This window comes from Xiphias gladius, chromosome 18, assembly GCF_016859285.1.
Source record: "Xiphias gladius isolate SHS-SW01 ecotype Sanya breed wild chromosome 18, ASM1685928v1, whole genome shotgun sequence".
Lineage (NCBI taxonomy): Eukaryota > Metazoa > Chordata > Actinopteri > Istiophoriformes > Xiphiidae > Xiphias > Xiphias gladius.
The window spans coordinates 23,065,761-23,079,401 of NC_053417.1; the positions used below are offsets into that span (position 1 = coordinate 23,065,761).

General features: G+C 41.6%; 2 protein-coding genes across 6 annotated transcripts; both read right to left on the reverse strand.

Moving 5' to 3' along the window:
* Nucleotides 1-1,006: 1,006 nt before the first annotated feature.
* Nucleotides 1,007-5,767, reverse strand: LOC120804160 (protein-serine O-palmitoleoyltransferase porcupine-like). 5 transcript variants are annotated; one of them, XM_040153409.1, is made up of 14 exons: nt 5,632-5,767; nt 5,329-5,521; nt 5,121-5,164; nt 4,818-4,999; nt 4,554-4,684; nt 4,431-4,451; nt 4,084-4,098; nt 3,851-3,976; nt 3,658-3,758; nt 3,461-3,537; nt 3,287-3,350; nt 3,012-3,097; nt 1,368-1,478; nt 1,007-1,108 (listed from the first exon to the last, which is right to left on the reverse strand). In XM_040153409.1, exons 1-14 carry the CDS (start codon nt 5,765-5,767, stop codon nt 1,007-1,009), a joined length of 1,389 nt encoding a protein of 462 aa, XP_040009343.1. The 5 variants fall into 5 exon arrangements, with proteins under 5 accessions (XP_040009343.1, XP_040009346.1, XP_040009345.1 ...); XM_040153412.1 differs by lacking the exon at nt 4,431-4,451; XM_040153411.1 differs by lacking the exon at nt 4,084-4,098.
* Nucleotides 5,768-8,233: 2,466 nt separating this feature from the next.
* Nucleotides 8,234-13,433, reverse strand: LOC120804550 (zinc finger and SCAN domain-containing protein 5B-like). Its single transcript, XM_040154059.1, has 4 exons — nt 13,110-13,433; nt 12,861-12,948; nt 11,317-11,488; nt 8,234-10,995 (listed from the first exon to the last, which is right to left on the reverse strand). The coding sequence occupies exons 1-4, from the start codon at nt 13,306-13,308 to the stop codon at nt 9,880-9,882; spliced, it is 1,575 nt and encodes a 524-aa protein (XP_040009993.1). The 5' UTR covers nt 13,309-13,433; the 3' UTR covers nt 8,234-9,879.
* Between the last annotated feature and the right edge of the window lie 208 nt (nt 13,434-13,641).

Consider the following 13,641-nt stretch of genomic DNA (forward strand, 5'->3'; position numbering starts at 1 on the left):
TTTTTTCTTATTGCCAACAAATCCGCGAAAAGACCAAGACCAAGAATGAACTGATTCTACTAACAGTGCTGTCTCCTTAGCCAAGGCTTGATACAGCTTATTCTTCCGTGTCACAGATCTTCACTGTTGTCTAAAACACATCAACGAGCCACATGTCACCCAGTTGCACTGGTTGACATGTTCCCTCATCACAATGAACATGGGCATCGTTCGTTCTGCAGACGTAAATAGTAACTGGAGCACCAAAGGTATATTGATCTGCCATAGAAAATAGTTTCTAACAAAATGCTTTATGTACTCCTGTTTGACTAATGTTTGCTAAAAAGTACAGTGCCCAGCCGTTTTAGGAAACGATTTAGCCTTTTTTTTAAAAACAAAGTATAGTGAACAGTGAGTGGGCTGAGTGCCACAGGCAGACAAGCTGGGGAAGTCAGAACATATTGAAAGACGTACTATTGCATTTTTGGTTTTTAGTTTTTTCATGGGATTTTTTGACTATGAGAATATTGCCAGTTTCATTCTTCGAACCTAAAAATGAGATTGTGTAACACTCGAGGTTTAGGGGAACCACATCTGGAGGAAATCTGCCGCAGTCGTTGTGAAACCTAGATAATGGGCTCTATCATGTGTCCACAGAAAGGAGCAGCCGATCTCCACCATGCTGACAGGTATTGATTGCGACTCACAGTGAGACATCAGTAACTGCTGTCACAACAGGAGGCCTCGACAACTTCGGCTCAGATATAACGGATGCGATATGGAAAAAAGGAGGGGAGAAGCGGGCTATCATTTCATGGATATCAAAACTAGTCCCCAGCAGGTTAGAATAATAGATTACCCAACCAACATGCGGCGCAACCTGAACACTGCATGTTGGTTTACTGTTGTATACAGGTTGAATCCATTCTCTTCGGTCTGACGCAGGATAAAATCACAGTGCAGAGGTGGAGAACCGGCCTTACATCTCTCATTATTGCTTCCTTCAACCTTGCTCTGATTCTTATTGTTAGAGAATGAGACGGTACAGTATCCAGCATCCAAACGCGACCCAGTGGCTTGTCCAGCTCAGCTCTGACCACTTCTGAATGGTATGGTGGGTGACATCGTCCTGTAGGGGGCAGTACATACTATGTAAGCTAAATGGGATGTTGCATAATATTAATTATGCCCTTCCTAAAAACATCTTTACAAAAAATGTGATTCATAATTCATTAGTTCTTGCTTTTTGAACAGATTTAGAACTAATTTATATTATTAAAGTCAATAGTTCTTTATCTGTTTCCTACTTTCTCAGACTATATTTTTTTCACTGCTGCAACATGTGAGTTTCCCCTCTTGGGATCAAAATGTGTCTTATCTCATCTTACCTCATCTTCCTCCATGTAGTCCACACTGGAGGTGAACACAGAGCCCAGGTACGTCAGGTGGAGTATCGCCAAAGCGCTGAATGCTATGTTAATCATATAGACCCAGAGCTCCTGCAGAGGTAGAGACAAGGCATCATGTAAGAACCCAGAACCATCTTAATCAACAATTCAGACACTTTTACCCATATTGTTTTTTTGCAGTCTTTGTGGCTTTTTCTGTTAAAGGCCCTGAAAAATCTATTGGCCCAGTCAGCTTCTTACGCCGTTTTGATGAAGTACATTAGCTGATTGTTCGACTGTCAAACAATAAATAATAAATAATACTAACTTTTAACTTTGATTTTTTCACATTTTGTAATGCAATTTTGTAATATTTAATGCTATAGAGAAATACTTGAAGCCCCTTTTTCAGGGTCTTTAATATAATGCTTCAATGCCTAAGTTGTGATGAGAACAATAAGAACTACGTTGTACAGTCTATGCAGGCCTCTTTTTCATCACATAAATCATTATTTCTCTTGCTGTGTGTAACCAATATAACATAATGTTTGTTTGTTTTTGTTGAACATCTTGCCAGTGAACTCCTAAAATATATCATTTGACAGTGCAAGGCAGACCATGGGGGCTGATGTATTTTAATGGTAGCAGTTTGTTTTTTTTCTGACATTAAAACCTGATGTCAACACTACTAAAGTAGTTATTAAGTATACATTTTTAATGGTTAGACTATTTCTTGTGTTTTTTTAATATGATGGTCACTTGGCCTGCTGAAGAGTATTGTCATTATTCTTATTATGTTTAGGCGAAATCCAAAGGAAAAGTTATAAGGGGTTTAATTTTCGTATTTTGGTTCGAGTGGAGGGTAAAATTAGAGAGAACATTTTTTCTGAATGCAAACTGGGCCAGAGGATCTAACTAGGTAGGCCTCCTTTGAGCACCTCCTGCTCTGAAAGTAAGAAGAAAACCAGAATATATACAAACCAAGTAAAACCACCACAGCCCTGTGGTCGGAACTGAAATTTCTATTTGTGCAGCATAAAGCATTAGTTGAACATGGATAAAAAAATAAAAACAGAAAAACAAATCCTAAAATTGACTATAAGTAAACATAAACATAAACATAAACATAAACATAAATGATAAAATGATAGACTATGTAAGTATGAGTATACATCTGGAATAAATGGTTATTCTCTTGCTCGCCAAGAGTTAGATGAGAACATTTATACCACTCTCATATCTGTATACTAAATATCAAGCTAAAGCTTGGAGACAGTTTAGCATAAAGACAGGTAAGCTTGGCTCAAGCCACAGGGAATAAAATCCAAAAGTGACGGCGGCCTGCCAAGAAATAGTCCAGTACATAACCCCTCATTAAATTTCTATGGATTAAACAAACAAGATACAATACAACATGTTAATTAATGAGTTTTTAGAGGTGCTGGAAGGTGTTTTTGTTTTGTTACTTTTGGACAGAGTCGGACTGTTGTCAACCAGTCAAAATGAGTGAGCGTATTTACAAAAATGTCGAGCTATTCCTTTGACATTCATGTAAAACCTCAAGAGTCCACGGCTAATGATAAATGACAGGTAATGTAGGACCTTCTCTCAAAAGAAGAGACGGAAGAGAAAGGCACACTATACCTTTTTGTTCTGGTGAGAGCAGTTTGGCCGACATTTCCTTGACAGTATACAGGCATCAAAAATTGCTGCAAGCCTCTTCCTCGACACTGAAACACAAAACAAGACCGAAGCATTAAATTGAAGCTAAAGGAAAAGTTCCTTTCCAACCACAAGAGGTAAATTAGAGGCACTGCGGTGAACAGAAACAGTGGGTGCAATTAACCTTTACTGCAAAGCTAAGCACCTCTAAATTGAAAGTTTCTAATGTAGAAAAGAGAGATTAGGCAGACTCTTACCGTGCTCAATGTACGTGATGAACCCTAAAGATATAAGCACTGCGCCCAGATGAAAACTCAAACCCTACCAGACACAGGAGTTTGAATTACAAACGATCCACTTGTTGGTACAGACACATCACATTTCAGAGTGCGAGGTACAATTGCTTTGTAAGACTTCCACATAGTACTCACATGCAGTAGGGCGCTGGCTGTATATGTCACCATGATGGCAGAGAATGTCCCAAATTTGAGAGCACTCTTAAAAACATCTGTGAGATGAGAGCATCGGCTTGCATGAGAGTGTCTCTTAAAAATGAGCCGTTATCATTCCAATCATAATGAGAAGGAAAAGCGAAAAACAGCTGCTGCCATCGAGCAACATAACTCACAGGTATGCAGAAAGCGAGACATGGGCAGATTCCATGACGTTACTACCTCCACCATCGACCGAGGAAACTCAATGTTCAGGGGCTTGGACACGGTCATGTCCCTTCAAAACAAAAGGCAAAGGGGAGGGGGCCTTTTGAAAAAATGTGACTAAAGAGAAACACAATATGTGAACATTACGCAGGAAGTTCTGACCATTTGAGGTTTTCTTTCTCCTCAGTGAAGCCTGCCCCAGCCAGAGTAGTAGTAGTCTCGCTGAAATAACCAACAAAATAGTTGCTGAAGTGGAAAGACATTGTGTTCTCATACGCCAGCAACCACCTAATGTAATGACATTAAAAGAAGAAGAAACAGGCGGACATTACATTGCGATCTCCGGTAAATTCCAACGTAATGAATTGATTATTACACATCATTAAAATACATACTTTGCCAGCGTACCTCTGAGAAGCAGCAGAATAAAGAGAGAAGTTAATGTTAGTGACACGTTAAATTCATAGAAACTTTTTATTGACTTGCTGTGTGATGATCTACGTCTCACCACGGTTTTCAAGACGGTGAAACAGTTGTGGTAAATGAGAGGGGGGGGATGGGTGTCCTGGAACAGATGTGGCTGCACAGAGAGGGGGAATGATGTGGATACATGTGTGCAGGCGAAGGTGATACACAAATGGTACGCAGAAAATAAGCATGCCTCAGATAGCACAAAATATGAGGAGATGCATGTCTACAGGGTTGGGTATGTTCATAGTCACTGAGAAAGAAAATTAATTACCTGATCTTCCTCCTCTTTTTGCTGTAAACAAAGATGGAATTAATCCATGAGTAACAAGTAATCCAAGACGGGAAATAAAGAGCCATTTTGATTTGTTTACAAGTGTCTCTGCGTTCCACTCACTTTCGTAGTAGCTTGTCTCCATAAACAGGTATAAAATAAGGGAAGAGGTACGGTGCCACACAGTTGGAAATAACAAGGCAGACCTGGCTTTTCACCCAGCTAACAGAGACTTTGAAAAGCCACGAAAAGCTCTGAGGCAGAAAAAAAAAAACAAAAAAACCCCCCCAAGGTTTAAACAGTTAGCAGCCAGCGTCAGGATAAATCTTTTAAATAATCCTCACCCCCACCTTCTTCCATACTTAAGAGATACTGCATTGCACTCACCAGCTTACGTCCCTCCAAAGCTTCTTTGTAGCTGTTGAAGCTGATCCAGGGACCAAAGATGACTGTGCCCACAAAGTAAATATAGCCCATGAACTCAACGGGTGAGGGTACACTGGCTACCACGCCTCTGTCCAAATCGAAGGCAAGTGAGATGGCTTTCATGGCAACCACCATCTGTGAACCTGGATGACAGCAGCAGCCCTTGAGCAGTCACTAGATTCCAAAATAACATTATTTATGCCCAAAGTAAAGGTAAACCTAGAATAAACACATTAATTGCTTGCATCTATCAGCCTGGCCTACCTCTCATCTTGTGCCAGTTGGTGGTGTCCATCATGTGCAGTTCTCTGATAAAATTTTGATAAGAACAGTCTCAGGTTTTTCATGTAGTCCTTGCCGCAAATTAAACTTCACAAAAGTCACTGCAACAAGGGCTTTTGACGCATTCGTTTCCAACACACGCTTAATGCGTGCTGCGGAGCTGTCAGGTATCAGAGGAGGAATCTCTTACCCCAACAGCAGGTAGATGAGCACGGTGATGGAGAGGAAGGTGCCTCGGATGGTAGAGTGGCGGCACAGGAAGAGGAAGAGGTAGCAGAGGAGGCTGAGAAGGACCACCCAGATCATATGAAGCTCAAAGAACAGATAGAGAGTGTAGAACCCTCCGGCCACTGTGCCCAGGTGCTTCACGAAAGAGGGGACGCCTGGCATAGCAAGATAACGACATAAAGCACAGCACAGGTGATTATGATGACGCCGCCTGTGTGAGAAGGGTGACCAACACTGACTGGACACAAGATAACTGGACTCTCACCCAACATCCAGAGAAGCCGACATAGCAGGCAGATAACCAGCAGCTGCCACACCTGCTCCAGGCCCTGCTGAGCTGTGGGCAGCAGGCAGCCGTGAGCAAGCTCCTGGAAAAACTTCTGTCGGCTGAACGCTCCCATCACTAGACTTAAAGAGCAGAGGGAAGCCCAAACACTGCATCGTCACAGCGACAGAAAAATGGCATTTAAATCGATGGCTGTAACATAAAGTGCAGCACACTATATGTGTGCTGCACTTTATGCACACATATGCAGGCTCGCGGGCAAGCATCGACTGCTCACTGCATTCACTCGCTTCAAAAGACACACTCCACCTCAAACTTCAAGTCCCAGCATGCAAAGCAGCTCACTACAAATCTGTGCATTTGAATGCAATAGCTGTCAGAGTTTCAAGGGTGATACTGTTAATTACATTGTTGTTGTTGTGTTTTTTTTGCATTTACATGTATGGTAATTATATTTTCATTTCTTAACAATTGCATTGAATTTGATCCAGATGATTGATGAGTTATGTCCGACAGTGTGAAATCTCAGGATGTCAGAAAGGATCAAAACCACGGCACAGTGAGATGGTGAAGAAAGGCCTGGTGACCCCCGTGTTGGTGTGTTGAACACTTATCGACGGTATGAAGAATATTGGACACATGCTATTCTGCAAGGCACGCTCTCTTCTCCGCAATGCAGTCGACCGAGGGGCTGAGTTGACTCACAGCTGCCTGAGAAGCGCTGTACAACTACGGCGTGCCCGGCGCCGCGCCACTTGCCAGAAAAGCAAGGCATCGTAAATCCATTGGGGAAAGCTGGTGGAGATCGCTCACCTTGCTTCACCTAGCCAGCGGATAATAACGGTCCCGCTACCAACGCACTTGAGAGCCGATCCCCCAGCCCCCACTCCAGAGCAGCTAACTGGACGCCCCGGGCATGTCGGCTTGTTTTCCAGGGGGGGGGGGGACTTACCCTTTTCGGGGCAGCAGCTGGAGCTTCCTCCCCGCGTCTCTACCCGGCTGCTTTTCCGTCCCTTCGCGGTCAGTTAAGTTTGCGTGCCGCCGCTGCGTTTCACGCACTCTCGGTCCAGATGATGCTCATCTGGATGACTCCCATTGTCACAGCATCAGCACCACTTGCCCGTCATCTATGATGCCACGCGAAGACACGTCAGCCAATCTGCGGCGTGGAGCCGAGGACTCCGGCCAATCACTGAGTTCGTTGGCTTCAAATGACAGCCGAAAAAGACCAATCAGGATCAGCGCCCAGCATTCACGGTGCCTTCCTACCGATTAGGATGTGTACGGCGTGCAGATGGGACTCGGACGCTGTTATGCGGTCCAAGCCCGGACGGGAGACAGTGAAATCTCGAGTGGCTCAGAGATGTGGCACCAGAGGTGGCGGAGGAACGCACTGTGGAGAGGAGTCATAAAATCAAAATACAACTGCCCAACTTTTCCAATTGGTAAAACCGTTTATCCACAAATCCAGATTTAAGAGAGAGAAATCGGTCTTATTCAAGTCTCGGTGACGTCGAAAGTCGTTGGATCGGTCTTCAGCATGACCTGGGCCAAAAGCAAATCTTGTTCCCCTAGCAATGTGACGGTCCTGCGTATTTCTAACCATATGGGTTCGTGTGCAATTCTGACTGACACTAACTGGTTTTATTTCATTGTATATATATTCTAGGTACCATGTTCGCAGCTGTGCGCAGCCCACAAATTTCCCCTTGGGGACAATAAAGTATACCTTATCTTATTTTTTACTGTAGGTTGTACATAAATCTGTCAGATCAGTTGTGTGTTTAGTGGGCTTGCTGAATTGCTAAACTGTTTTATGTCATGCAGGTAATAAGTCACCCTTTTTAAGGGTTTGAAGGCTGTAACTAATGGTTTATTTATTTTTAAAAAAAAATGGATTACTGCTTTATAGGTCAGTTACAAGACATAAGAACGTTTGGATTGCAAGGTTGTAAAAATATCCAAGGGGTGTTGGTTCTCGTACTCCGTAATATGTAATAATAATATTTCTGTCATTAATAAGAGCCAAACTCTGCAGTTTTAAATGTCTTTTTTTACACCAATCCATAAAGTGTTTAGTTGTTAATGTTAATTTTTAAGGAAAAAGTTTAAGCTGAAAAAGTGCAAGAAAAAACATTTGTTCAGTTCACTCTAAAATAAACAACCTGACCTTTACAACCCAAAATATGTACCATATAAATGAGCTTTAAGTAGGTTGTACTATTGTGCAACAGCCTCATTTTGTTTTGCTTCTAAAAGATGCTGCGGTAGACTCACAACCGCATTTAGTGACCAAAAGGCCCAAGAAATGAAGGCACGAGGGCAACTTGTTGTTCATGTGCTGTGGGCATTTTCCCGCAACGGGATTGTATGGAAGCTCAGAGAACAAGCTGGCCACTTTAATGCAATGTGACACAACGGTAGGAGGCCGGTCCAAGAAGAGCAGGCATTTTTGGGTCAATTTAACAATCCATCTAGTGCCACCATCAGGACAAATCTTTATTTGCCAGTAAAACTTGAAATGATTTTCACAGTGAATTTCTTACAACAAAAAAATTCCAACAAATAAAGTGTGGTAATTTTTATTTCTGTATACAGACATGTACAGACTATATTTCAGTTTAGACACATTGCACAGTTCATCTCTTCCATCGTTTTTCCTTTGTGCAACTGAACATCAGCCTGATATGGACACAATGAGTTGCATCTGCAAAGGCAAGGACTTAGTAATAGGTCAGTTTTAGGTTGCCTCAACTCCAGTGCATCTACTTTAGCGAATCTATTTACCAGATGAAGAACGGCCAGCAACACATCATTTGCGATTTCAACTACTTAAAAAGGATAGCTTCAATGTAGGCTTTGTGAGGCCCCAATGATATAACGGTGGTCATGGAAAGAGGGAAAGAAAATATTTTGGAAATACTTATGGTAATAAAATTCATTCAATTCATTGTCTGTAGTGACTGAAACTGCAAATTTTCCCCCGTGGGATTAATGGATTTCATCTAATCTTAATTTATATGAAGTTGCTTAAAAATTTACACTACAAACATACCAGAAAGTTTATCAGTTAACAACTGTTTTTAAACCTCTAAGGTCAGAGTCAGCGAGTGTGTTGTATTTAAAAATGTGCAGAGTATTGTGAATATAGTACGCTATGTTTGACTTGTCTCCCTTCACAGAGTCTCGGAGGTCGGTCTCAGCTGCAAAACAGAAGCCCTGCAGCAGGTAGGGAACTAGGGTCTTGCTCATTGTTCCGCAGGTTAGGTGCTTGCTGTTTGGGAAAAAACAAGTCTCTCTGAATGGTAGTTTCATCTCTCAGTATGGCACCCCTTCTTCCACATACAGATTTTCATTCACACTCACAAATGTAAAGCTTGTGTGTCCCAAATACTGGCATTGCTATATTTCTGTACATGCACAGTCTGTGCAAATATATTTCTATGATTAAAAAAACAATGCGCTTCCCGGTGGTATAGATGGGAAAACTTATTCCAGTGACAATTACTATTGGGTACGATGCTGAAAAATGACTTCATATCAGTCCTCTTTATAGCACAGTGGATTTCCTCACAGACTAAACTGATTATTGCTCCACAAACTCCACAAGTACAGATTATAGCCTGCAGCATTAATGCCACCATGTGAACAGTTTTACAGTCCAGGTCAGTTACATCCTACATACGGAACAGCATCATTTACCAAACTGTAGTGGTTAAACAAATTTCACCTAATCGGTGATTAAAAAAGTGACAGATTCACAACTATAGAGCTCTCACTGAATAAAACATAGCAGCATGACAAGTTCAGTCACTTACATTAAAATATATCACTGTTCTGAACCAGGTTAGGGCTAACGGCCAAAGAAAAGAAGTATTGAAGAGAAGTGTGGAGTCCATTCACATATACACTAAACATAACATGAGCAACTCATGCCATACAGGTGGCAAAACCATATCACAACAATACGTCCTTCCAAATTAGCCCAGATTAGGATTCACTTTAGTTTTAGTATCTACCAAACACATCAATGTGCTTGACAGAATGTCTTAATAGCTTTACGACGCAAAGCACAAGTCTTGGCATAAGTAGTAGTGGAATGTGAAACATTACGACTGAGCCAAATGGGCCAGTCTGACAATATGGTTAAATTGTAGTTAAACAAAGTACAGGACAGATTTAACGCCTGCCTTTAAAAGTGAAAAAATTTCCCCAACTGGATTTAGATCAAACTACAATCTCCAGGTCATACGCAGTTCTTTGCTTTTTGACTTGCTCAACGCTTTGCTCATCTGGAGAACTCAGTGGCAACTCGCATTCTTCCTCCTTCACAATATCCTTCTGAACATCTCTTGGTTTGCTTAAAATATATTCATAATTTCTTTCAACCTCAAGTAATGCTGAGGTGAGGAACTGGGGTGAAAAGATCTTAAGTGAGGATGGGAGTTCTGGATGCTGGGAGAGATGGGGCTGAATGAAGGTTGCAGGGTAGTCAGGCAGGGGTGGCCTAAGCTGAGATGAGGTATCTGGGTTTCTCGAGCAACTGGGTACTGATGGGGCTGAACACGGCACAGAGGAAGGTATTGGCAACACCGGTACAGGGATTCTTTTGTGTGAGGCTGGAGGTGGGGCCTTATGGGTCTTGGATAAAGGTCCGCGGTTTTGGGGTGTAGGTGTAGTGGTCAGAATAGGTTTTAAAGTCATGGTGCTCTGAGCATTGTCATCCAGGTCATCAGTCTGGCTTGGCTCAGCATTCTTCCGCAGACCTTTTTCTGGCATCAAATTACTGCCTGCACTTTTCAGCTCATTGAGGGAGGAATCCTGTTCAGACTCGGTTACAGACTCGGGCTGTGGCAGGAATAAAAAGTGGTTGTGACGTCGACAGAACAGTACGCCACACCTGCCGCACTTCCTGCCGTCTCTGACATGCAGCAGTTTGTGACGCTTGAGGTTATGATTTGTAGTGAAAGATCGATCACACATGTTGCAAGGAAAGGAGGGCTCATCAGTGTGGTCATGCTGGTGCTCGTTGAAATCTGCCTGACTCGTGAAGCGCTTTCCACAGATTTCACAGATAAAGGACCTTCCTTCTTCATGCAGCTGTTTGTGTTTCACAAGTTGAGATACACTGGTGAAGTTCTGATTGCACAGTTCACACCGATACCCACCGGCTGGTACAACTAGAGGTTTTAGGAGCACGACGGGATTCATTTTGTCTAGTCTTGAGATTCCTACTGGTACTTTAAATGATTGTGATGTCTTGTTTGGGCTGGCTGTGGTTTGTGATTGGATTGCTTTGGTTCCACTTTCAGCCTCAGCCTTTTCAGTCAATGTTTCCCCTTCCTAGAAAACACACACACACACACACATTTAGAGACTATGTAGATGGGAGATAGAAACTCAATAGAATAAGAAAACAATTTCTTCACACAAGGTAAACCCCCCTAGAGCAAAATAATCAATGTCAGAAAAATTTGCTCTATATATACAGCATGTTTTCTTTCTACCTCTGATGATCTACAAACAACACCCACCAACACTACCACCACCGCCAAAGCAAACTTGTATGCCCTCTAAACACCATAATAATACAGAATAAAATATACAGATTTAATGTTTTTTAAAAGTATAAAACAAAAAGAAATAACAAGCCATGGTTGCTACCTTTGGCACTGAAGGGGTTGATGGTGTCTGTATTTCTTCTGAGAGTTCACTTTCAGTTTCCATCGACACAGGTGACTGGACATCCACAGCAGAATCAACTCTAGGTGGAGTTGTTTTTTCTTTTTTTTCTGCATTGGCTTTATGGCGGCGCCTTCTTCTGTGACCATAAAATCTTTGAAAAAAATAGTAAAAAATGATCTCAATACACAGTAAATGTGTAACGTACATCGACTTGTCACAGTGGAGAAGGAAAGGTTTGCTATTTTCAACTGCAATAAAGTTGGTGAGCATTAACTAGTGGTGTGAGCGACATTAGTGCAGCAGGGCTGAAACAATGCACTAAAAAGCTGAGGCAGTTAGCTACTGTACTGTATAATTATCCATACAAGTTAGAATTATTGACCAAATGTTAACAATGGCACCAATGTAACATTAAGACAACTGCACAGCTTTTAAATAGGAACAATGTTTATAAGTTTTATTTCTTTACAACAAAAACTGGTGGACCAAAACAGTTTTTTCAGGTCGTAAGGGTACATCGAGGCTGATATATGTAATTACTCAATAGGAAGGGGATCTTGTGGTGTCGTGTAGTAGCAAAATATATATAAAGAATGTTTGAAAATCCCACCATTTATGTTATATGACATATTCCTGTATCTTAAATCACGTGCAGGACATCAACTACCATGAAAATAGCCCTCCAGCTACAAATTATTTGAAATTATTGATCAATCTTCCGGTTGTTTTCTTGATCAATCGTTCCTTCCTCCAGTATGCCCATGATAACTTTCAGACATTTTCAGACTGATTGATATGTCTAATTAAAAGTCCAAAACCCAAAGATATTCATTTTACTACCATATGACAAAGAAAATCCTCACATTTGAGAAGCTCAGTCAGTTTTGCTCGAAAAATTACTGAAATGACTAACCGATTATCAAAATAGTTAGTTTTCTGATTGATTAACCAATTAATTGATTAGTAATTTCATTTCTACATAAACCTTGAATTTGTGTCGAATGAGGTATAATTTAATATGAAATGATATGTGCATGACAGCATAATGTAAGATTTTGGCATGTTTTTATATTGTTGGTTTGTTGTTGATCTACATTTATTTGATAACCTTGGTCACCAGTCACTTTGTAGATTTAGAATAATATTCATGAAATAAATATATCATTTTTTCAACCCGATTTATATCAGTGAGGTTTTCACAAACTATAGGTATATAGTTAAAATTAGTCCTACCTTTACCAGCTGCAACATTAAAGTGATATACACATTAATACATTAATAATTATAATCCAATTATATAGTACACATTATTCTGTAATGGACCATTCTGCTTAATGAGTACATTTACTTTTGGCACATTTTGATGCTAACACTTTTGTACTTTTACACAAGTCAGATTTTGAAAGCAGGACGTTTAGTACGTTAGAGTATTTCTACACTGCGATATCGGTACTTTAAGATCACCCGCCACTTATCTCGCTAACTTAACTAGCTAGCTAACGACATTAATTTACATGTCTTACCTTTTCGCCTTTTTCTTGGGGCTCGGTTTAGTGCATGTAAACACAGAGGGGACAAAATCAGGACTATCGTGGTCCATGGACGCCTCCCCTGTAAGACATGAAAACAAACAAAACAAACAAACAAACAAAAACACATACACACAGAAGTGTTTAACCAATTTAAGAGTCTAACCTCATTTTCCACCAAATCCGGTAAGTCGGTTACCTTTAGCAGCGTGCGGTCAAAGGGAAACGGACAGGCTACCTTACCTGATACGAAATGGGCGCCACAAATACGAACATTTCCTTTGAGTTCATCGGTCTTGCCGTTTACTTGTTGTATTGCCTGTAGCCATAAACGCCTCCGGTTGGCCTGAAACGGCCGATACCCAGACGGTATTCTGTAAAATTTGAGTTTGCTGGTTGAGGAATGCCGATTTTTACAGCCGGACACGCAACAGGCCGACATTGCAGTTAAAAACAGTCCGGATTTAGTGTTTGGTTGCGGGTTAAGGACGTCGTCGGAAGCAACAGAGTTGACTTCCGTTGCCAAGACGCGCGCGCATCCTTAGGGCGACGTTAGTTAAATACCCGGGACGGTTTTTTTTTTTTTTTCACGGTTAACGTCAAACCACCGCCAAACAGCAGTACTCGACGGCGGTCCGTGTGCCGTGTTTTACTTTTCACGTCCGTGTCCGGCCGGGTGGGCTGCTGTCGGGCACGTATTCCAGAGAAAACGACCGTGCGAGCAGAGCTCTGTCGTGCCCCGGGGGTCTCTCTTTACTCGGCGGAGGTCGGTGAC